This window comes from Ranitomeya imitator, chromosome 5 (genome assembly GCF_032444005.1).
Source record: "Ranitomeya imitator isolate aRanImi1 chromosome 5, aRanImi1.pri, whole genome shotgun sequence".
NCBI lineage: Eukaryota > Metazoa > Chordata > Amphibia > Anura > Dendrobatidae > Ranitomeya > Ranitomeya imitator.
The window spans coordinates 190,601,606-190,627,646 of record NC_091286.1 but is presented as its reverse complement, the minus strand read 5'-3'; the positions used below and the strand labels follow the sequence as shown (position 1 = coordinate 190,627,646).

The following is a 26,041-nucleotide window of genomic DNA, read 5'->3' as shown; positions in this document are numbered from 1 at the left end:
ATGTTGGGGATGGGAGTGGCTGAAACTACAAGGGGCAAATACACCTGCATACTGTGCCCCTCCAGCTTGGAAATTTTGCTAGAATCATAAAAAATTTCCAAGGTGGAGGGGCACACATTGTGCAGAGGCATTTGACACGATGCTAGCAAAATTTCCATTTCCATTAATATAACTTTGGTTGCATAACCATGTAACCTAAATACTTTCTCACGACCAGGCTACCTAAGGGGCAGAACACCCAGAATACCAAGAGCTGAACAATATGCACAGCGCACAGTGCTCCTGTAACAGCTGCCTGCTGTGGAACACCTAACTGTATAGACCATCTTCCGCATTCAGAGTAAGGACCGCCAGTTTAGCACCCTACTAATATATACATCACCTCTCTTATCATTTTGTATGTATACAACTTCTTTCCCCTTTGGAATATCTAGGTTAAGTTATAGTTTCTTTCAGTAGCTATTGTTCAAAAATAATCTGTTTTGATGATGACACTTGTCACGTTACTGTACACACAGTCTGAGCTGCCCTGGGCTCTGGCTATCATTATTCTTACCGTGCGCTATATAAATAAGTAGCATACAAAAGTTACCCTCAATTTAGCATGCATTACCTATACAGTGAACAGGTGATAAATGTGTCAGGCTACAACACTCCAACACAATACAGAGACATGGATGAGACCTGAGACATCATATGTTGCCATTAAAGGGAAAGAGGCTAACAACTGAATTATAATTTTAAGATTTTGCTTAGAACATTTACTAAAATTCCAATATTGATAATATGGATTTTAACAGATTATTTGTAACCAATGTTATACTCACAGCTGGATGAAACACATTGATAGCTTGAACAGCAGCACGTCCTTTTTGTTTATAGCCGAAAACCAGATCAATCCAATGACAAATAGTTTGAGAAACATATTCTGATTCAAGGGCTTGTCGGTGAATCAAGATGAAAAGGCGAGGATCATTTCGCGCCCAAGTTGGTAGATTAACATGATTTACACGTTCTCCATTTTGACGAATTCCAAAATCAAAGCCTGTGTAATTTGAAAATAAATACTTAAAGAAGAGCAACAGATAAGTACTACAAGAACAGAGGCCAGACAGTGTCTGCAGAGACTCCTTAGACTTAAATTAAGTGAATGGCTCCATTGGGGTACTGTCAGAGAAATACACAAACCATATGAGAACTGTTCATTTCCAGAAACATGATTTACCTGCAGATATACAGTTAATATGCAGGTAAATAAGGTTTATACCTTATGTAGCCCCCTTACTAGAGCAGTGGCTGCAGAGAGAAAATTCAGTTTTAGTCTCCCTTTGCTCGCTTCCACACACTGGGGAGTTGCAGGGAGTGGTTAGTCACCTATCACTATAAAGTGAGTGCAGATGTAATCACACCCTGGCACTGTGACTGATGGCCTGCTCTGCAGTGCAATTTATCATGTGTTGATGTTCATCTGCGACTGTATATACCCTTCATATTTTTTTTTAAATTATATTCTGTAAACCATACAATTCAAAAAGGGTTACTTAGTTTTTCTCACAACAGTACAGAGATGGTCAGTCTTCCAAAGCAAATTAGCTTTATGTTAGCAGCTTTCTGCTTGGCCCATTGAAGGTGTCCTAAGAACTACAGTAGGTGTGCCATTATAACGTTACTGAGGCAAGAACGAGAGTGGACCCTCTGGACCGTGGTAGACCTACCCCTGGGCGAGTAGACCAGATGTTAACCAACCCCTATACAGGGGCTGTCAGGAGCAGGCCCAGAGGTCTCCTATCCACGATAGCAGATACCAAGAGGGACGGCTCAGAAAAAGGGGAAAACAGAGGAAGAGGGCTAAACAGAAAACCAGAAACAAGGACGATGGGACCTGAAGCAGAGGACACGGGGATGAACGACAGGCTGGAACAGTGGAATACCAGAGACGGAGCTGTAGGGAGAGAGAGGAGAGATGATGAGCGAAGGTAGGGACGACGGGCTAGAACAGTGGGAGAACAGAGACGGAGCTGTAAGGTGAGAGGGAAACCAGCACGAACTACTGGGACACAGAAGCAAGGTGACCGGAGGCAAAAGCAAAAGCTAAAGACACTCAGGCACCTCCTAGCAGGGGAGGCGGCCTGAAATAGTAAGCACACTACCTGGATTGGCTGCAGCACACCGGAGAATCACATCCGGTATCAGAGGACCCAGGATAGGTAGGAGTGCCTAACGCAGGATCCTGCGCGCCTGCGCAGAAGCAGAGCCCCTAAGACGTGGAGGAGGGGCCCGCCGAGGACGAGCGTACCGCCCACCGGAAGCCGGACTGCAGGGACGAGCAGCGATGGAGGAAGACGGAACAGCGCGCCGTGACCTGGAGGACGAGCGGCTGAGGGGAACGAGAGCAGCGGCCACAGCAGAAGAAGCGGGGACAGCGCGGCGAGACCCAGGAATGGAGCGGTGAGTAGCGGCCGTGACAGTACCCCCCTCCTTAAAATCCCCTCTCCCAATCCCGGAGAGGAATTTGTTAAAAAGACGAGGAGCACTGATATTCTCCCGAGGCTCCCACGATCTCTCCTCAGGACCAAAACCCCTCCAATCCACCAGGAAAAAATCTCTCCCACGAACCCTTTTCATGGCTAAAATATCCCTCACCTCAAAAATGTTATCGGCGCAGACAGACTGAGGAGAGGTACCAGAAGAAGAATGGAAGTGATTAAGAGTAACAGGTTTGAGCAGGGACACATGGAAAGTATTGGGAATACGGAGCGAGGCAGGCAACTTCAGCTTGTAGGCGACATCGTTGACTTGACTCAGAACCTCAAAAGGATCGATGTAGCGAGGACCAAGTTTATAGGATGGAATCTTGAGCCTAATGTAACGCGAGGAAAGCCAAACCTTATCGCCAGGAAAAAATGGAGAAGAATCTAAACGCCTCTTGTCGGCATGTCTCTTCATCTTAGCAGAGGCCAAATTGAGTGTCTCCTCAACCTCACCCCAAATTGCAGAAAATTTAGAAGATAAAGAATCTGCTGCCGGAACTCCAGACACGGAAGAAATTGGGAGGGGCATATTCGGATGCTGACCGAAGACAATGAAAAAAGGAGATTTAGCAGAGGACTCATTAGAGTGATTATTATAGGCAAACTCGGCCCAAGGCAAAAGGCTGACCCAATCATCTTGGTGGACGTTAATGAAATGACGAAGATAGGAAGCCACAATCTGATTCGTACGCTCAGCTTGACCATTAGTTTGTGGATGATAAGCAGACGAAAAATCCAGAGACACCTTCAAGAGTTTGCATAACGCCCTCCAAAAATGTGACGTAAATTGAACTCCTCAGTCAGACACGATGTTTTGAGGAAAACCATGAAGTTTGAAAATATTAGAAATAAAAGTTCTCGCCAATTCTGGAGCCGAGGGTAATCCAGGCAGAGGAACAAAATGAGCCATTTTAGAAAACCGATCTACGACCGTAAGGATGACAGTACAACCAGAGGATTTTGGTAAATCGGTAATGAAGTCCATGGCGATATGTTGCCACGGACAAGAAGGTACGGGAAGAGGAAGCAGACTCCCACGAGGTAACTGTCTTGGCACCTTGTACTTAGCACAGGAAGGACAAGAGGCGACAAAGTCTTTGATATCCCGACGTAACGAAGGCCACCAATAGTAGCGAGAGATGAGAAGGAAGGTCTTCTTTATCCCGGCATGACCTGCCAATTTAGAGGAATGTCCCCAACGAAGCACGCTCTTTTTGTCATCCTCCGTCACTAGTGTCTTACCCGGAGGAGGACGGATCATCCTTAGAGGAGCCACCGTGACGACTTTGCAGGGATCTAGGATATGCGCAGGTTCTTCGTCGATGTCTTCTGGCTGTGAAAGTCTGGACAGTGCATCTGCCTTGACATTTTTGTCACCAGGCCGAAAACGGAGCTCGAAATCGAAGCGAGCAAAGAACAGGGACCATCGAGCCTGCCGTGGATTAAGTCTGTGCGCAGTTTGATGGTAAGCCAAATTCTTGTGGTCAGAGAAAATCACAAAAGGATGAACAGCTCCTTCAAGAAGATGCCTCCATTCCTCCAAAGCAAGCTTTATGGCCAAAAGTTCACGGTCCCCAATGGTATAATTACGTTCAGATGCAGAGAACATCTTAGAAAAGAAACCGCACGGTACTAATCGACCCATTTGAGACCTTTGGGAGAGCACCGCTCCGGCACCCGTGGAAGAGGCATCCACCTCGAGAACGAATGGCTTATTAACCTCTGGATGGTGAAGTACTGGAGCGGAAGAAAAGGACTTCTTCAGGAGTACAAAGGCATTCTCGGCCTCCGGGGTCCAAGTCTTCGGGTTGGAACCTTTGCGGGTGAGAGCAGAGAGAGGCCAAATTATAGAGGAGAAATGGGATATGAATTGCCTGTAGTAGTTAGCGAATCCAAAAAACCACTGGATGGCTTTTATTCCATAGGGACGTGGCCAATTGAAAATGGTATTCACCTTCTCAGGATCCATCTTGAGACCGGCATCCGAAATGATGTATCCAAGAAAGGGCAAAGAAGTTTGTTCGAAGAGACACTTCTCATACTTGGCATAAAGGCGATTTTCTCTCAAACGTTGCAAAACCAAACGGACACTTCTTCTGTGGAACGGTAAGTCTACCGAAAAGACCAGGATGTCATCTAGATACACCACAACACAGGAGTAAAGAAGGTCACGGAAGATGTCGTTAACGAATTCTTGGAAAACTGCAGGAGCATTGCAGAGACCGAACGGCATGACTAGGTATTCATAATGACCATCTCGAGTGTTAAATGCGGTCTTCCATTCATCACCGGCTCGAATTCGGACAAGGTTGTAAGCACCCCGAAGATCTAATTTAGTGAAAATTCGCGCCCCTCTTAGTCGATCAAAGAGCTCCGGAATGAGAGGCAGAGGATACTTGTTCTTGATCGTAATGTTGTTCAGACCTCTGTAGTCGATACAAGGACGAAGTGACCCGTCTTTCTTCTTGACGAAGAAGAATCCCGCGCCTGCGCGAGAAGAAGACTTTCGGATGAATCCTCTGGACAAATTTTCTTGGATATACTCGGACATGGCCTTAGTCTCAGCAGGAGAGAGTGGGTAAATTCTTCCTCTAGGCGGGGTGGAACCGGAAAGGAGTTCGATCGGGCAGTCGTAGGCACGATGCGGAGGAAGACTCTCAGCCTCTTTCTTATCAAAAACGTCAATGAAGGACCAGTATGGAGAAGGTAGACCAGAGGGAACGGAAACTGCAGAAGGCGGAGCCACAGGACAAACAGACAATAGACACTGTTTTTGACACGTGGATCCCCAACGGAGTACGTCACCTGAACGCCAGTCAAGAGTAGGTTCATGCGTTCGGAGCCAAGGCAATCCTAGAAGCAAAGCATGAGCGAGGTTAGGCAGAACATAGAAAGTGATCTTCTCACGATGTAGGGCCCCGATCCGTAATTCAATCTCTTCCGTAACCAAGGTAATGGCATCCTGCAAGGGTCTTCCATCCACAGAGGCGATCAGACGAGGAGAGTCCAATGAGAGAACTGGAACGCGAAGCCTCCGAACTGCCTCAAGACTGATAAAATTGCCTGCCGCACCCGAATCCACATACGCTACCTCAGAAAAACGTTTCTGATTAAGAACAAGCAGGACAGACAGAAACAAGGGTTGAGAGGAATCAGAAACACCTAGGGAGGCCTCTCTTACCTGTCCTAGGCGGAGGAGTTTTCCGGTCTCTCGGGGCATGCTCGCAGTAGATGAGAAGCACTACCACAATAAAAGCAGAGTCCTTGGGAACGTCTCTCCCGACGACATTGCTCAGCCAGCTTGACCCGATCTACCTGCATAGGTTCTGGTATGGATGCCGAAGAGGACAACAAAGGCCGCGGAGTCCCCGACCTGCGGACAGATGGTGAAGAACGAACAAGCCTCCTCTCTCTAGCGGACTCACGAGTTCGCTCCTGGAAGCGCAGGTCAATGCGTGTTGACAGGGATATGAGATCCTCTAACGAGGTTGGAGTATCCCGTCCTGCCAACTCATCCTTTATCCGACTAGACAGACCTCGCCAGAAAGCGCCAACCAGAGCCTCATTGTTCCACCCTAACTCAGAGGCTAGGGTGCGAAAGCGGATGGCGTACTGACCAACAGTAAGAGAGCCCTGTTGCAGGTTGAAAAGTGACTCGGTCGTGGAGGCTAGGCGCCCGGGCTCATCAAAAACCCGGCGGAAAGTCTCAAGGAAAAAAGCTAATTGGGACACTACGGGATCATCCCGCTCCCACAGGGGATTGACCCAAGCCAAAGCCTCACCCTCTAAATGAGACACTATGAAAGCCACCTTGGCCCGATCGGTAGGGTATTGTTGAGGATGGAGTTCAAAGTGGAGACGGCATTGGTTTAGAAATCCCCTACCAAGTTTGGGGTCACCACCAAACCTAGGAGGTTTGCCAAGACGAGGTGGCGGATGGGGCGAAGGAGCAGAATTAGAGTCTTGCGAACCTTGAGCAGAAGCCGCGGAGACTGACTGCAAATTAAATAAGCGGTCGTCTATGGAAGCCATATAAGACAGCATACGTGCCTGCGTATCGCGCTGCTGGGAGAGCTCTTGCTGCAGGCCTGCAATTTGAGTAGCGTTAACTGGGTCGGAAGTTTGTAAAGAAGTCAGGCGAGACTCCATGTTTTTCATGAAGGACATGATGCGCTGTTGATTATCGCGCAAATGTGCTAGCTCCTTCAGAGAACGCGGCACCTGCGGGGTCCATGGCCTGAGTGTACTATAACGTTACTGAGGCAAGAACGAGAGTGGATCCTCTGGACCGTGGTAGACCTACCCCTGGGCGAGTAGACCAGATGTTAACCAACCCCTATACAGGGGCTGTCAGGAGCAGGCCCAGAGGTCTCCTATCCACGGTAGCAGATATCAAGAGGGACGGCTCAGAAGAAGGGGAAAACAGAAAACCAGAAACAAGGACGATGGGACCTGAAGCAGAGGACACGGGGATGAACGACAGGCTGGAACAGTGGAATACCAGAGACGGAGCTGTAGGGAGAGAGAGGAGAGATGATGAGCGAAGGTAGGGACGACGGGCTAGAACAGTGGGAGAACAGAGACGGAGCTGTAGGGTGAGAGGGAAACCAGCACGAACTACTGGGACACAGAAGCAAGGTGACCGGAGGCAAAAGCAAAAGCTAAAGACACTCAGGCACCTCCTAGCAGGGGAGGCGGCCTGAAATAGTAAGCACACTACCTGGATTGGCTGCAGCACACCGGAGAATCACATCCGGTATCAGAGGACCCAGGATAGGTAGGAGTGCCTAACGCAGGATCCTGCGCGCCTGCGCAGAAGCAGAGCCCCTAAGACGTGGAGGAGGGGCCCGCCGAGGATGAGCGTACCGCCCACCGGAAGCCGGACTGCAGGGACGAGCAGCGATGGAGGAAGACGGAACAGCGCGCCGTGACCTGGAGGACGAGCGGCCGAGGGGAACGAGAGCAGCGGCCACAGCAGAAGAAGCGGGGACAGCGCGGCGAGACCCAGGAATGGAGCGGTGAGTAGCGGCCGTGACAGCCATGTTTTGGTGCATGTCTAAAAAAGACAAGTAATACCAGAACGGAGGCCAGACATTGTCCACAGTGACTCCGTAGAAATAACTGGAGTGAATGGCTCCATCGGGTTACTGTTGGAGAGTTCTCATCAGAATCCTGTTTTTCAGCGATATTGGCAGCAACCCACACATAGTGATCGGCAGAGAGTAATGTATTAAGTGTGGGCCTAGTTCCTTTTAGTAATGATGAATAATACCCTCATTATTTAACATACCTTCTCTGTTTACTAAAAATTCTGGTAAGTAAAAAAATTCTGGAACCAACTCTTTTACATCAGTCATCGATTCATAAGAAGACAATCGCCATGTTGTATTCATGGAATGAAAGGTTCTGTCAGGAATATCAAAGCTCTGATCTGAAATGGAAGCAATATAAAAGAAGTGTGTCAGTGCAATATTAAGTTATGAAGTTAGCGTATCTTCATTTATGGTACATTTCCCTGACAAATAGCATACCCAGAGTTCTGAAAGGTCTGGCAACATTTCAAGAATGCTAGCTAAAAAGTAAATCACAAGAGCCAAAGGATTGGAGCACTCACCAGATCCTTGATGATGTGTATCTATAATCCACAAATAGGATGACATCGAAATCATATTACAGTGCGGTGTGCAGGTGGCAGGGGAGTTGGGCGTTTAGTAGGAGAAAGAGCCTGACGGACCACACTTTAAAGGGAACCTGTCACCCCAAAATCGAAGGTGTGCTAAGCCCACCAGCATCAGGGGCTTATCTACAGCATTCTGTAATATGTAGATAAGCCCCTGAAGTATCCTAAAAGATGAGAAAAAGAGGTTATATTATACTCACCCAGGGGCGTAACCAGTACGATGGGCGTCGTGGTCCGGTCCGGGGCCTCCCATCTTCTTACGATGACATCCTCTTCTTATCTTCACGCTGCGGCTCCGGAGCAGGTGTACTTTGTCTGCCCTGTTGAGGGTAAAGCAAAGTACTGCAGTGCGCAGGCGCCGGGCCTCTCTGACCTTTCCCAGCGCTTGCGCACTGCAGTACTTTGCTCTGCCCTCAACAGGGCAGACAAAGTATGCCTGCGCCGGAGCGTGAAGACAAGAAGAGGACGTCATCTGATGAAGATAGGAGTCGCCGGACCGCAACACCCATCGGACTGGACAGGGACCGAGACGCCCCTGGGTAAGTATAATATAACCTCTTTTTCTCATCTTTTAGGATACATCGGGGGCTTATCTACAGCATTCCAGAATGCTGTAGATAAGCCCCTGATGCTGGTGGGCTTAGCTCACCCTCGATTTTGGGGGTGACAGGTTCCCTTTAATATGATTTTGATGTCATCTTAATTGTGGATTAAAGATATACATAATCAAGGATCGTGTGAGTGCTCCAATTCTTTTGCTCTTGTGATTTATTTACAATTTACTATGTGAATGCACCAGCCTGTAGAGAACCTGAGATGGTTAATGAGGCACATATGAGGAGTTGGTCCAAACAAACACGTGTAAGATGGAATATTTGGTGCCTCATCTGCGTATATGAACATCTATTTATAAAGTAACATGCAAATCTATCCTTCCTTAAAAGTAGTCCACGGACAGCAGCACTACAGGTATGCTTCTTTGGAGAACTTGTATACGTGGACATTGCTTAATTCATAATGTAATTTTGCCCAGACGGACATGCTTTAAGGGTGCAAAATACAGTCACAGTACAAATTAGATATAGAAGAAAAACCAAATACATTTAAATTACCTAGGTAAGGATTACTTGCAGCTGGAAAGTTTGCATTGGTATCTACATATATAATCACCAATTGGGACATCCGGCCGCTGTCCCCAAATCCCATAAGGCACCGCTGCAGCGTCAATTGCGCAGCCTCAATTTGTAGCCACGAACTGCGCCTGCACAAGTGACATTCACGTCACCGCTATTCCCGTGCATGTGCATTAACAGCCACAACTGTAAGTTATGTTGGAAAGTGCACATGGTGTGAGACATGTCTGCTGCTCCTGTCAGCACCGCTAAGCATACACAGATTTTAATTTCCCCGCACTCCCGATGCAATAGCATCGGGCCTATTTCTAGTAAATCATAAGCTCCAGTTAAAATTGAAGTTGCTTATATTACTTTTTACAAAATAAAATAAGCGGGAAGAAGCGAGTAATCGTGAAACGGCCGTTGTACTCTCCTTCCCCTGCATGTCTCACAAATAACATTTCCCACATGTTTACTTTACATCAGCACAATTTTGGAAACAAAATTTATTTTGTTAGGAAGTTATAAGGGTTAAAATTTGACCAGCGATTTCTCATATTTACAACAAAATTTACAAAACCAATTTTTTAGGGACCACCTCACATTTGAAGTCAGTCTGAGGGGTCTATGTGGCTGAAAATACCCCAACGTGACACCATTCTAAAAACTGCACCCCTCAAGGTGCTCAAAAACACATCCAAAAAGTTTATTAACCCTTCAGGTACTTCACAGCAGCAGAAGCAACATGGAAGGAACAAATGAACATTTAACTTTTTAGTCACAAAAATGAACTTTTAGCAACAATTCTTTTATTTTCCCAAGGGTAAAAGGAGAAACTGGACCCTGAAAGTTGTTGCACAATTTGTCCAGAGTATGCCGATACTCCATATGTGGGGGTATCACTGTTTGGGTGCACAACAGGGTCCGGAAGGGAAGGAGCGCCATTTGACTTTTTGAATGAAAAATTGGCTCCAATCTTTAGCAGACACCATGTCGTGTTTTGAGAGCCCCTGTGTGCCTAAAGATTGGATCTCCCCCACAAGTGACCCCATTTTGGAAACTAGACCCCCAAGGAACTTATCTAGATGCATAGTGAGCCCTTCACAAATTGATCCGTAAAAATGAAAAAGTACTTTTTTTTCACAAAAAAATTCTTTTAGCCTCAATTTTTTCATTTTCGTATGGGCTACAGGATAAAATGGATCTTAAAATTTGTTGGGCAATTTCTCCTGAGTACACCGATACCTCACATGTGGGGGTAAACCACTGTTTGGGCAAACGGCAGGGCTCGGAACGGAGGGAGCGCCATTTGACTTTTTGAATGAAAAATTAGCTCCAGTCATTAGCGGACACCTTGTCGCGTTTGGACAGCCCCTGTGTGCCTAAACATTGGAGCTCCCCCACAAGTGACCCCATTTTGGAAACTAGACCGCCCAAGGAACTTATCTATATGTGGGGTGAGCACTTTGAACCCCCAAGTGCTTTACAGAAGTTTATAACGCAGAGCCATGAAAATAAAAAATAATTTTTCTTTCCTCAAAAATTATTTTCTAGCCCGTGTGGGGGTAAACCACTGTTTGGGCACATGTTGGGGCTCGGAAGGAAGTAGTGACGTTTTGAAATGCAGACTTTGATGGAATGGTCTGCGGGCGTCATGTTGCATTTGCAGAGCCCCTGATGTACCTAAACAGTAGAAACCCACCACAAGTGACCCCATTTTGGAAACTAGACCCCCCCCAAGGAACTTATCTAGATGTGTGGTGAGCACTTTGAACCCCCACAAGTGCATCACGGAATTACATAACGCAGAGCCATGAAAATAAAAATTCATTTTTTTCCCACAAAAATAATCTTTTAGCCCCTATTTTTTATTTTTCTAAGGGTAACAGGAGAAATTAGACCCCCAAAGTTGTTGTACAATTTTTCCTGAGTACGCTTATGCCCCATATGTTTGGGTAAACCACTGTTTGCGCGCACGTCGGGGCTCGGAAGGGAGGGAGCACCATTTGACTTTTTGAATGCAAGATTGGCTGGAATCAATGGTGGCGCCATGTTTGGAGACCCCCTGATGTGCCTAAACAGTGGAAATCCCTCAATTCTAACTCCAACACAAACCCCAACACACCCCTAACCCTAATCCCAACTCTAACCATAACCGTAATCACAACCCTAACCACAATCCCAACCCACCCCCAACCCTAATCCCAACCCTCACCATAACCCTAACCACAAGCCTAACCCTAACCCCAACACGCCCCTAATCTTAACCCTAATTCCAACCCTAACTCTAGTTTCAACCCTAACACTAAGGCTATGTGCCCACATTGCAGATTCGTGTGCGGATTTTTCCGCACCGTTTTTGAAAAATTAGTTTTTTGTGCGGATTTCACCTGCGATTTTACACCTGCTGATTCCTATTGAGGGACAGGTGTAAAACGCTGCAAAATCCGAACAAAGAATTGACATGCTGCGGAAAATACAACGCAGCGTTTCCGTGCGGTATTTTCAGCACCATGGACACAGTGGATTTGGTTTTCCATAGGTTTACATGGTACTGTAAACGTGATGGAAAACTGCCACAAATCCGCAGCGGCCAATCCGCAACGTGTGAACATTGACTAATTTTAACCCTAATTCTAACCCTAACCCTAATTGCAACTCTAACCCTAATTCTAACCCTAACTTTAACCCTAACCCTAATTTTAACCCTAACCCTAATTGCAACCCTAACCCTAATTCTAGCCCTAACCCTAGTGGAAAAATAAAAATAAATATATTTTCTTTTTTTCATTATTTTCCCTACCTATGGGGGTGATAAAGGGGGGCTTTATTTACTATTTTTTTTTTTATTTTGATCACTGTGATAGGTATTATCACAATGATCAAAATGTACTTGGAATGAATCTGGCGGCCGGCAGATTCGGCGGGCGCACTGCGTACGCGCCCGGCATTTTGAAGGATGGCGGCGCCCATCGCAGAAGATGGACGGACACCGGGACTTGGTAAGTATGGGGGGTGGGATCGGACAGCGGGGGGGCAGAGTGGAGGACGGGGGGGCGGAGGGCAGCGGAGGGGAGGAAAGACTTATGGCGGCAGATCGCCGCTGTCAGTCGGTGGAGGGGGCAGATCGCAGTCTCCTGCCATGGCTGATGATATTGCAGCATCGGCCATGGCTGGATTGTAATATTTCACCAAGTTTCATAGGTGAAATGTTACAAATTTCTCTGATTGGCTGTTTCACTTCCAACAGCCAGTCAGAGTGATCGTAGCCACGTGGGGGCAAAGCTACCCTCCCTGGGCTGAAGTACCACTCCCCCTGTCCCTGCAGGTTGGGTGAAATTTTTGTTAACCCTTTCACCCCATCTGCAGGAACACGATCCTGCCATGACGCCAAATAGGCGTCACAGGTCGGATTGGCACCGACTTTCATGACGCCTACATGGCGTCACAGGTCGGGAAGGAGTTAAAACACGGCATATCCAGTGCAACAAAATAAATTTGGCCTTTCTGGCATAATGAGAAAACAAAAGATAAAGTATAGCACAGTCCATATGCCTACGGGGATCCGCCCGCTCAGGATACAACGATCTGGTTCAGTATGGTTTAACACAAACATTTCTCTGGTGGTTTCTTTGTGGTTTCCTGATGATTAGTGACATAGTACTCCAAAACGCATTGAATAAAGCCACTTTTTCATCTGAATATCCATCTGAACTTCTATCTTTCAAGCAGCGGGGAGTTAATCCACCTTTTTAGTCCCTTTTTTTACTCTGGCTAGTCACGAGGAGACCGGTGGATCTGCAGCAGCTAATATTTCTATAAGCCTGTGTTTGGGCTCTATCTGGTGAGTAAAATCTGATTAGAGGTATCTTTTAATACCCAGATAAGACCCTACTGCGCTTTTACTTTCCTTCCAGCTTTTTATTAAAAAACTTACCTTGGTATGCAAGGAACATTTTGGTGAAAGGAGGCAATCTGACCAAAAAGTGAAGCACGGTACCACTGTTTGAATAGTGTGATCCATAATGATATGGCTGCACTGGAGGCATTGGGTCATCTTCTCTATCTGTTTTGCAATACTCATCTTCCAAATACTAAAATTATATAAAAATGAGTTAGGTACAAATTCTATTATCGAAGTCTTACAAATATTTCACAAGTTACAGGAAAAGATCTGTACATTTTTGGGAATCAGTTGGATACAGGTGAAATTAGTCCTACCTGTAGGCCTCATAGATGTGGCCTTGTTCAGTAAAAATCCTAGCTTCGATCTTCCAGGCTATGGGGCATATGCTGCCTGGAAGATTAGACTGCCTCTTCATTCTACAAGATTTCTCCTTCCCTTCTCTTCATATGTCCCTTTGATGATATGTGTGAGGCCGAAAATTCCGCACCTGCACATCCCTGCCTGCTGTTGGTCCAGGATTTTCCTTTTGCTATGCAATTGCCTTTGTCCAGCAAATTTTTAATTCATTATATTTAGGAAAGTTTTCATTTTTTAATTTGCTATATATTAAAAAATGTGTCATTTCTGATGATTGTTACTGTCTACGTACTACATCTCAGCCCCCTTTTACCTCAATAAAAGCTGCAGCACCTGACAACATTCGGCTCTATACATAACGTACATCTCAGTGCACAACGCTTTCTAGATTTTTTGTTTCTTGTTTTGCAATAGTGATATAACACAAAGCAAGAGCAACAATTACACAATAACAAAATAACAATTTCTTAGTTTGGATTATAAAAAAAATGTTCAGTTTTCACTGAAGGTGTGCGAGAATTAGAGGGACATTTAAGATTGTCTTAGGTACCTTGTAATTATCTGTATAACGATCTTCTTTCTCCTTTGATTGAACAGCTATAGGCTTCACAAGATTCCTTCAGCACAAAAAAAATAAAAAAAATCAAGTATATAGAAGACACAAACTCAAATAAAGATCCCAAGATGTTCCAGTATATTTATAATAGATATAAGAGCCTGCTGCTGAAGTGTCAGATGGTAACATGCTCAGTCTGTCACACAAATTACCTTTTACATTGTGAGCGCTGACATCCTCGGCAAAACCTGCATGTCAATATACCTGCAGACTAGCAAATGTATAAAGAACCCTTATGGAAAAATGTGCTATGTGTCCATGTACCTTCAGACAGAAATAGATTTCTGCAACTCCCTATTAGCTGCCCTGGGTCGATTGGAACAAGGTCGGAAATCATCTTAATATTAGAAGGCATTAGAGGGCTCAAAGCTTAAAGGGGTTGTGCGGCCCAACTTGAAAAGTCAGCAGTCATTCAGCAGACCGTCACTTAGACATGCTACCGGCCAATGAGCGCAGCCTCCCTCTCCATTCACCTGTCACGCCAACTGGACGGCCGGGTCACCAGTCAGGCGCAGCCTCAGCCCAATATAAGTGTATGAAGCAAGGCCGGGGGGTATGTATAACTCAAATGTACCCTCTCAGTCCTGGGTCAGAAATCAGTGAAATCTCGCAGTGCAGAGTGCGTGCACTGGGCAGATTCATAAGTCTGCAGTCACACAGCGTAACTGCAGACTTATCGATTTGGACCGGACAACCCCTTTATAGAGGAAAAAAAGTAGCCAGTTTCTTTTCTTATTTAATCCCTGGTGCCTCCTACGGGAATAAAAGCTGGAGCATCAGCATCCTCATGACTTGCTTGCAGGGTGCCCATGCGCTATCGTGACAGCTGAGGGTCTGGTGAAGATCCCCGTGCCTGTCATGAAGGTACTCCTGTCAATGCCAGGCCATGGCTTGCTTTTATAGGAGACTGTAATTTTTACTATATACAGCTGTACTGTGGTATTGCTGTACCTAGTGCCTGCAATGACAAAGACAGTGGAGCTGCAAGTCTCCTAAGAGAATTAATAAGTACAGTACAAAAATGCCCTAAAATATGTATATACATATATATATATATATATATACATATATATATATATATATATATATATATATATATATATATATATATGTGTTAAAAGCCCCCTTTTCTCCTATTAAAAATTAAGAATTAAAAAAAATTTGCATGGTGTCACTATCTCTGCAAAAATTTGATCTGTCAAACTATAGAAAGAAACAATCAGTAAATGCTATGAGAAATAAAATTAAAACAGCAGAATTGAGTTCTTATAGCCCTCGATTCAATATGATTGGCATATAAGACACCAGTCTTAAATAGCACCTGATGTTTTAATACACCTTTTTTCAGAAATCAATAGTACACGTAAAAATAGCAAAATTAATACAACTTATTAGAGAAATCCCCTTCTTTCTCTTTCTGAACTGGTCTTTCATTCTCAAAATTCTCAGTTCATTTATAAAATCCATCTTCGGGTAAAACCGATTTTTCCCCTTAAGGAAATAGAAGAGGACAGTTGATGCTCATAACGTAATGGGGAAAACTGTAATTGTCTTTGCGGGTACTTTGCAGCAGAATGTCAGTGCCTATCTCTAGCTCTTCACTTCTCCTTCCTTCTCCATAGAATCTTATAAGAACCAACTGTCGTCTTCTATCTCAGCAGTGGAAAAATCTGTCTTTAGTGTATATAGATTTTACCATGAATTACGGGTGAAAGATTAGTCCAAGAGGAGAAAGAATCAAATTTGTCTGAAAAATATATTACAAGGTTTCATTAATTACATGATAAGGAGACACACCATAAAAAGGTTGTCTGGTGAAAAGTTATCACCTATCCACAATGGGGGTCCAAATGCTGAGACCACCTTCATTTGTAGAATGGGGAATCTCTATCCGTTATAAAATGGAAAGGCAGATAGGATGTCTAGCAGCTGCTTCATTCATTCTCAGGAGAAAGCCAAGTGCAGCGCTCGGCAGCCCTGTAGGGAATTAGTCAATCACTGGCTCCTTGTTCTGCTGATAAGCGATCTGAACCTCACCAGTCAATAAGCTATCACTTGTACTGTGGACAGATGATAACTTGATTTCACCAGACAACTACTTTAACTGCCATGGCTAATCACATAAATACCTGTATATTAAGGTGCTGCTAAGGTCAAGTGTTTCACTGCTGTAATCACTGAGTATGAACGGAAAAACAGGATATTGCATTAGGTCATTGAAAGATCGTCCAGCATGTTTGTTCAGGTGAGTCAGGTACTCAAAGTTGGTTATCTGTCCAGAACACCAGAGTTGTGTCAGAGCGGTAATGTTTCCATACTCCAACAGATTAGGAAGATCATTGGACAAGATTTTCTGGAAAACATCATCTCGAACCTTGAAGAGAAAACATACAACTTGGGTAATAAGCATTTTCAAAAGCTAATAATGTATTTTAATACAAAGATAGGAAAAAGTTATCTAAAGGTATGCAAACATGAGATCTTTAAAGGGATTGTGCAGTTTTGGCACCAAGGTCTGCAGTCACACTATGTGACTGCAGACTTGTGAACCCTTACATCGCATACAGTGTGCACTGTCAAGATTCCCCGGAGCCAGTGGTGAAGCCGCAAGTATGCAATATACGGTACATACTCCCTGCTACATTATGACTAGACTGAACTGAGCAATGCCACGCACGTCTAGTCGTAATGTGGCCCTACCCAGTGGCGGTGAATCCTGACAACGGGCACTGTGTGTGATTTGAGGATTTACAAGTCTGCAGTCACATATTGACCCCAGAATTTCATGCGAAACCTGGACAAACTCTTTAAGACACTTGTGGAACCGCTGAGGTTTTCAAGCCGAAGACGCTTCCTGAAAATGCTGGCAGTCTTTTCCCTGAAGCCTCTTCTCCAGCATCTTGTCAGTCATTTTTGCGGGTTGTCTTTTGTTAATAAAATAGTAACTATAAATAGTGAGCAGCTTCTTCCCGGAAAATCCACAGCTTCCTTCTGTTAGCTGCTTCATGGCTTTCAAAGCCTGTAGTGGTTAAAAGAAGCTCCAAAAGTCGAAACATGTGCACAGCAAGTCATTTTGACATTGCTATGCATTATCTTCATCCCTTGTAGTGATTTTTTTTGTGCTTTTTCATGTGGGTTCCAACCAGAATCTGACTTGAGAGGTTGTGTGCACATGTCTTAAGATGCAATTTAATGATAGAAAAAAGTATTTTTGTACCTAAATGTGAATCATTCTTTCCAATATCTGTATCTCACTTTTATCCCACCATTAATAATGTACGGCCCTTGCATCTGCCTCCCAACCTCCTTCTCCTCTGTGTACATCTATGGGCCCAATTCATCAAGTTTTTGCCACAATTCTAATGTAAATGTTGCAATTTTTGTGACTTTTGGCATTTTTATGTCAGTCCCGACTAGTTACGGCAACGTTTTAAAAAGTGGGCAGAACACAAGTGGGACATGGTATGGCCAAATGCTCCCAAAAATGTAATCATAATGTAAGCCACAAAACTTAAGCAGCTTATGCCAAAAATGTACGCCAGCCCACAATTAAAGCTGCAGATAGATGCACCTGCCTCATTAAGGCTACTTTCACACTAGCGTCGTACTCAGCCCGTCGCAGTGCGTCGGGCCGACGTACCGACGCTAGCAATGAATGTGCCGCACAACAGGGGCAGCGGATGCATTTTTCCAGCGCATCCGCTGCCCCATTGTGAGGTGCGGGGAGGTGGGGGCGGAGTTCCAGCAAAATGGCGGACCGTCGGCAGCAAAAAACATTACATGTAACTTTTTTGCAGCCGACGGTCCGCCGCAACACTCGCATGACGGTTGCGACGTGAGGCAAAGCGTCGCAATGCGTCGCTAATGTTAGTCAATGGAGAAAAAACGCATCCTGCAAGCAATTTTGCAGGATGCGTTTTTCCACCAAAACGACGCATTGCGACGTATTCAAAACGACGCCAGTGTGAAAGTAGCCTAAGAGGTGCATGCACATTTTCACATATGGGAGTAACAGTATACACTAGCTGTATAGGGCTTGTGCACCCTGTAAAAATGATACTTAGAGTCTCCTTGTGCTCTCATGAGAAATGTAGCGTAGAAGCCAATATCAGGCTTGAAGTACACTTGGGACATGTCAATGATTTTGGGCTGCGTTTTTCAAGTGCACTTACTGCCTGATTTGCTTATATGTTTTTATATGAACATTATGTACTGTACGTACAAAGAATTCTGATGTCTTCTAACTCATTTAAAAGAAAAAAATAACTTTGTGTCAGTAATGCCATACACTTACCTTTGTACTGTCAAAAGCCAGCAACAAGGTTCTACCATTTGTTAAGAAAGTTTCTAAAGCATTATCCCGTAACTGCCACCAGCGTTTGTGGACTTCTTTTATTTCTTCATAAGTCCAGGAAAACGATGCAGGTTCTGATTCACCAGGGACAGTCTGTAATATAGTCATATACTACAGTAAATTGAAGATTTTTTGTAAAGAAATTAAAGGGAGTCTGTCAGTCTGTACTTAGCACATAGCCTTGTAGGAGAAACAGCCCATTAAAAATAACAACTTTAGTGATCAGACTCTGTTCTGCAAATCCTGAAGTTTACCAGATTTGGTAATTATGATTCTCAGTGCATTTTGGCATAGCTTAAAGGCTCAGGGCATCACACTGGTTTTGCACATCCCAGTGATTGCCTCTGAGAGTTCTCTGGGGACACAGTTTGGTCCAAGCAAGTCAGAGCAATTAACCCCCAAGTGAGTGAGGTGGAAAAGACTGGCAAAATAAGTGGGTGGAAAGGTACACTGAGCTGGGTACCTTATTATACATCATCCTCTGCAACACAGAGGCAGTAATAAGCATTGATAAAAACAGGAAGGTGAGATTTTTATACGGGCTATAGCCTGTGCTAAGCTAAGGCCCTATTTATCAAGACGGTCTTAAAGAAGGGACATGCTGGAGTCAAAAGCTTCTGATTCATTAGGAGGTGTCTAAAGTCAACTTTCTGGGGTAAGGAACACCACAGCTTGTCATAAATTAGATTAGCTGTGCCATCACAACACATACTATTCCCATCCCACCCTAGCTATGCCCATTTTGGCAGAGCTGTCCAAAACTGGGCTGAAAACCCCAAAAGAAACAAAATTATTGTGCAACTCTGCATTGCGCAAACATTTTGTGACTTTTCAGAGTCTTTTACGACAGAATTCTAGCATTAAAGCTTTAATGAATCGGGCCTATGTGTTTAGTTTATACTGTTGGTTTAGGCTGACAGACTCCCTTTAAAGTACTGAAGGCACTGAATATACAGCACATATGGTTAGAATGGTCAGAAGGGAATGCCAAAATAAAACACAATTGGTAAAGTTAGGCATGGAAAAACAATAATTAACAGCAGTAAAGAAATGTCAAAAATAGTTTAGTAAATAAATGATGAGACAAAAATCTGATAACATTTCCTCACCTAGTAGTAACAAAGAATCTGTATGCATAGACTCACCAGAAAGCAACCACAACAGAAGCTAAATATTACATATCTCATACTGGAAGAACCACAACAGAAGCAAAAGATTACATATCTCATACTGGAAGAACCACAACAGAAGCAAAAGATTACATATCTCATACTGGAAGAACCACAACAGAAGCAAAATATTACATATCTCATACTGGAAGAACCACAACAGAAGCAAAAGATTACATATCTCATACTGGAAGAACCACAACAGAAGCAAAAGATTACATATCTCATACTGGAAGAACCACAACAGAAGCAAAAGATTACATATCTCATACTGGAAGAACCACAACAGAAGCAAAAGATTACATATCTCATACTGGAAGAACCACAACAGAAGCAAAAGATTACATATCTCATACTGGAAGAACCACAACAGAAGCAAAAGATTACATATCTCATACTGGAAGAACCACAACAGAAGCAAAAGATTACATATCTCATACTGGAAGAACCACAACAGAAGCAAAAGATTACATATCTCATACTGGAAGAACCACAACAGAAGCAAAAGATTACATATCTCATACTGGAAGAACCACAACAGAAGCAAAAGATTACATATCTCATACTGGAAGAACCACAACAGAAGCAAAAGATTACATATCTCATACTGGAAGAACCACAACAGAAGCAAAATATTACATATCTCATACTGGAAGAACCACAACAGAAGCAAAATATTACATATCTCATACTGGAAGAACCACAACAGAAGCAAAAGATTACATATCTCATACTGGAAGAACCACAACAGAAGCAAAAGATTACATATCTCATACTGGAAGAACCACAACAGAAGCAAAAGATTACATATCTCATACTGGAAGAACCACAGCAGAAGCAAAATGTTACATATCTCATACTGGAAGAACCACAACAGAAGCAAAAGATTACATATCTCATACTGGAAGAACCACAACAGAAGCAAAAGATTACATATCTCATACTGGAAGAACCACAGCAGAAGCAAAATGTTACATATCTCATACTGGAAGAACCACAACAGAAGCAAAAGATTACATATCTCATACTGGAAGAACCACAACAGAAGCAAAAGATTACATATCTCATACTGGAAGAACCACAACAGAAGCAAAAGATTACATATCTCATACTGGAAGAACCACAACAGAAGCAAAATATTACATATCTCATACTGGAAGAACCACAACAGAAGCAAAATATTACATATCTCATACTGGAAGAACCACAACAGAAGCAAAAGATTACATATCTCATACTGGAAGAACCACAACAGAAGCAAAAGATTACATATCTCATACTGGAAGAACCACAACAGAAGCAAAAGATTACATATCTCATACTGGAAGAACCACAGCAGAAGCAAAATGTTACATATCTCATACTGGAAGAACCACAACAGAAGCAAAAGATTACATATCTCATACTGGAAGAACCACAACAGAAGCAAAAGATTACATATCTCATACTGGAAGAACCACAACAGAAGCAAAAGATTACATATCTCATACTGGAAGAACCACAACAGAAGCAAAAGATTACATATCTCATACTGGAAGAACCACAACAGAAGCAAAAGATTACATATCTCATACTGGAAGAACCACAACAGAAGCAAAATATTACATATCTCATACTGGAAGAACCACAACAGAAGCAAAATATTACATATCTCATACTGGAAGAACCACAACAGAAGCAAAAGATTACATATCTCATACTGGAAGAACCACAACAGAAGCAAAAGATTACATATCTCATACTGGAAGAACCACAACAGAAGCAAAAGATTACATATCTCATACTGGAAGAACCACAGCAGAAGCAAAATGTTACATATCTCATACTGGAAGAACCACAACAGAAGCAAAAGATTACATATCTCATACTGGAAGAACCACAACAGAAGCAAAAGATTACATATCTCATACTGGAAGAACCACAGCAGAAGCAAAATGTTACATATCTCATACTGGAAGAACCACAACAGAAGCAAAAGATTACATATCTCATACTGGAAGAACCACAACAGAAGCAAAAGATTACATATCTCATACTGGAAGAACCACAACAGAAGCAAAAGATTACATATCTCATACTGGAAGAACCACAACAGAAGCAAAATATTACATATCTCATACTGGAAGAACCACAACAGAAGCAAAATATTACATATCTCATACTGGAAGAACCACAACAGAAGCAAAAGATTACATATCTCATACTGGAAGAACCACAACAGAAGCAAAAGATTACATATCTCATACTGGAAGAACCACAACAGAAGCAAAAGATTACATATCTCATACTGGAAGAACCACAGCAGAAGCAAAATGTTACATATCTCATACTGGAAGAACCACAACAGAAGCAAAAGATTACATATCTCATACTGGAAGAACCACAACAGAAGCAAAAGATTACATATCTCATACTGGAAGAACCACAGCAGAAGCAAAATGTTACATATCTCATACTGGAAGAACCACAACAGAAGCAAAAGATTACATATCTCATACTGGAAGAACCACAGCAGAAGCAAAAGATTACATATCTCATACTGGAAGAACCACAACAGAAGCAAAAGATTACATATCTCATGCTGGAAGAACCACAACAGAAGCAAAAGATTACATATCTCATACTTGAAGAACCACAACAGAAGCAAAATATTACATATCTCATACTGGAAGAACCACAACAGAAGCAAAAGATTATATATCTCATACTGGAAGAACCACAACAGAAGCAAAAGATTACATATCTCATACTGGAAGAACCACAACAGAAGCAAAAGATTACATATCTCATACTGGAAGAACCACAACAGAAGCAAAAGATTATATATCTCATACTGGAAGAACCACAACAGAAGCAAAAGATTACATATCTCATACTGGAAGAACCACAACAGAAGCAAAAGATTACATATCTCATACTGGAAGAACCACAACAGAAGCAAAAGATTACATATCTCATACTGGAAGAACCACAACAGAAGCAAAAGATTACATATCTCATGCTGGAAGAACCACAACAGAAGCAAAAGATTACATATCTCATACTTGAAGAACCACAACAGAAGCAAAATATTACATATCTCATACTGGAAGAACCACAGCAGAAGCAAAATATTACATATCTCATACTGGAAGAACCACAACAGGAGCAAAAGATTACATATTTCATACTGGAAGAACCACAACAGAAGCAAAAGATTACATATCTCATACTGGAAGAATAGACAACTGCCTCCCAATACGAATTATGGGTGAAATTAAAGAGAGATTGAGAAGGTTTTCCATTCCTCTCTTTTATTTCCTATAAAAAAAAAGTAATATACTTGCCTGCCGATCCTACGACGGATTAGTATGAGAGTATATACATATTATTTACTAAATATGTAGCACATTTGGGCATTATGGAAAATAAGAGAAAGGCATTCACCATTTTGAATGTTTTTCTGCCTCTCTCAATATCCTTAGTGAGAAGCTCTGTTCATGTTCATCGGCTCTTGTCTCTTTGCTGAAGTGTCTGCTGACGTTACCAGCAGAATTTAAAAAACAATGAAAAATGGCGGTGGATTTTCACAGGGCGCCACACTCTGAGTCAGGAACCACCCAGGTCAGATAAGAGAAGTCGATTTATTCAACACAGAACGCACGCCAGGGTAGATTCATCAGGTAATCACGTGATGAAGGGGAAGGATTATCCCTGAAACACATTGTGTGTTGAATAAAACCACTTCTCTTAACGGAACTGGGTGGGTCCTGACTCAGAGTATTGGACTATGGAATCAGATAAAGGATTCATTGGTTCAATTTACAGCACCAGACTTTCATGATACAGCCATGTCCAGGGTCGTTATTGCCCAACGGAGGACCAGCGGATTCTCCAGTGGGCTCAGGCGGTGGCATCTGCCGGCACAGTGAACATAAGTAACGAGTGCCAGCAATGCACATACCGACTGGGTGGAGCAATAACATAAAAAGTCATCAGAACGCAACTCTGGGAGGAGCCACGAGCAGCACATCCTCCCAGCATGTACGTCACCACTACTCGTGGCTCCTCTCAGAGCTAGTCAGAGAGCAGTGCGCGTGTCACCGATAACACAGCTAACAAGCTCGCCTGTTGAAGACTGCGGCTCACTATTTGTAAGTAACAAGAGCACTGTTGCGCCCTGATGGCTTTTTAAGTTACCGTTCTTCCCTGTGTTTAACAAGCAGGGAGAGCGGTGCAGCTCTTGATGAGGCTAACACTGATAGCTTTGCTTGTGTCCTCTTCTCTCCGGCTGTACAGCACAGCTCAAATAATCCATAACACACACTCCCCTCACCCACTGCGTAAGCAGCAGAGGGCGATAGATGACTCCCAGCTACAACTGCAATGGTTGAAAAAGGGCTTCCCTGCCAGCCTAACAGTGCGTAAGAGGGGGAGGGGCTAGGTTACTTAGGGATGAATAAGGGCCCCATTATCTCATCTCTCCTTTCACCCCTGACTGACTGGACTCCTCCCCCTATATCACTCCTGACTGAGCCCCCTCCCCTGTATCACCTGTGACAGAGCCTCCTCCCCATTTCACCCCTGACTGAGCCCCCTCCCTCTGTTACATCTGACCGAGTCCCCTCCCCCTGTTTCACCCCTGACTGAAACCCCTCCCTCTATATTACCCCTGACTGAGCCCCCTCCTTTGTATCACCCCTACCTGAGCATGCTCCTCCAGTATCACCTCCCTATGTATCACCCTGACCGAGCCCCTCTCCCCCTGTATCACCAGTGACTTAGCCACCTCCCTTTCTTTCACCCTCACTGACTAAATCACATCTCCCTGTATAACCCCTGAGTGCGCCACCACTCCATGTATCACCCCTGACTGAGCCCATCTCCCCCTGTATCACCCCTGACTGCACCACATCCCTTTGTATCACCACTGGCTGCGCCACATTCTTCTGTATCACCCTGACTGAGCCCCTCTTCCCCTTTATCACCCCTGACTAAAACTTTTCTTCCCCTACTAAAACAAAATGAGGCCCTTCATAATAAGTTATGGCCTTATAGGTGGCAGAGAGATTTCTGTAAAAAAGTTTTATGGGAGGATGTGAGGGAAAGCTCTTTCAATATTACTCCAAAGTCATACATAACTGATTTAGGACCCCCATCAATATAAGAGGACTTTCACGTAATATATTTGCTGCAGAATTTCTACAATGGAAATACCACAGTAAATTAACAGCGGAAATATACACACAGATATTGTGCAGATATTGCTGCATTTACTGCTATCTAATGATACACCTTTACCACAGACCTGATCCACTGTATTGCAAAGGATGAAATCGGTGGTAAATATGCACAGCACAAATTGACACGTTGCCAAATCTGCATCAGTCAATTCCCGCTGTGGATTTTCTCAGTGTATAGACGAGATGTCATGAAATCTTGTCCACTACACTGGTGCTACAACACATTTATCATTGAATTTGCACCAAAATGTGGGCACCAAACTCTGCTATATCATTAAGACATGTACTACCCTATGTTATGCCCTGATATTAGCGTGTTTTACCAAACAATTGGTGATCTTGTATTTATTTCTATATAGCTACATAGTGGGCCCCAAGAATGATTTCTTGTGGTGGGCCTAAGGTGCTCCAGTCCAACGCTGGCCATGTGCCTGACAATGCATCAGGATGGAGTACAGACTAGATAGCCAGACTGACCCAGCTCCACTTCCTAAAATAAAGGCTGCTGCTACACCTGCTGAGGCCCCCATGCAGATTAGGGTACTCGGTCACAACAATCGCAAAGGTTGTCGAGAGTTGGACCTTTGTATTTATTGTGGGGAAGCTGGTCATCAGACACGTGTCTGCCCAAATCACCCACCTGTGCGCACAGGTATTTCCCTTTTATTCTTCTCAATTATTGCTCCCTGTTTTTTTATCTTGATAAAACCATGTTGCGTAAGGCCTTTATTGATTGGTTTGGCCCCCAATTTTATTGATGCCACTGTAGCCAAAAAACTTGATCTACTACTACTGAAAATATGTCTTTCTAGGAAAGTTATTGCCATTGATAACACACCTGTCACCCAGGTGGTAGTGAAGTTCGCCACCCAGAAGGTGTCACTGCTCATTTGTACCCTACATAGTAAATCCATTTAATTTTTTGTTCTAGAAAATATGTCAGACACTGTGGTTTTAGGCATGTGTTGCTTACATAATCATGACCTGGTTATTGACTGGCATTTGGGTGGTATTGTACACTGGAGTCCAGAATGTCAGAAAAAATACATGTCCTTATGTGTTAATCTGTCTAAAACCGCACCTAGAGATT

At 43.6% G+C, this 26,041-nt stretch overlaps 1 protein-coding gene across 2 annotated transcripts in view; it reads right to left on the bottom strand.

Moving 5' to 3' along the window:
- The window catches only part of LYST (lysosomal trafficking regulator), a 604,516-nt gene that overhangs the window by 143,339 nt on the left and 435,136 nt on the right, over nucleotides 1-26,041 (bottom strand). For both annotated transcript variants that reach the window (XM_069769439.1, XM_069769441.1), the window contains exons 38-43: nucleotides 18,501-18,653; nucleotides 16,336-16,580; nucleotides 14,141-14,207; nucleotides 13,264-13,420; nucleotides 7,822-7,962; nucleotides 828-1,045 (exon numbers count right to left, since the gene is read on the bottom strand). In XM_069769439.1, coding sequence (XP_069625540.1) covers nucleotides 828-1,045; nucleotides 7,822-7,962; nucleotides 13,264-13,420; nucleotides 14,141-14,207; nucleotides 16,336-16,580; nucleotides 18,501-18,653 — 981 coding nt within the window. The remainder of the gene's footprint in view (nucleotides 1-827; nucleotides 1,046-7,821; nucleotides 7,963-13,263; nucleotides 13,421-14,140; nucleotides 14,208-16,335; nucleotides 16,581-18,500; nucleotides 18,654-26,041) is intronic.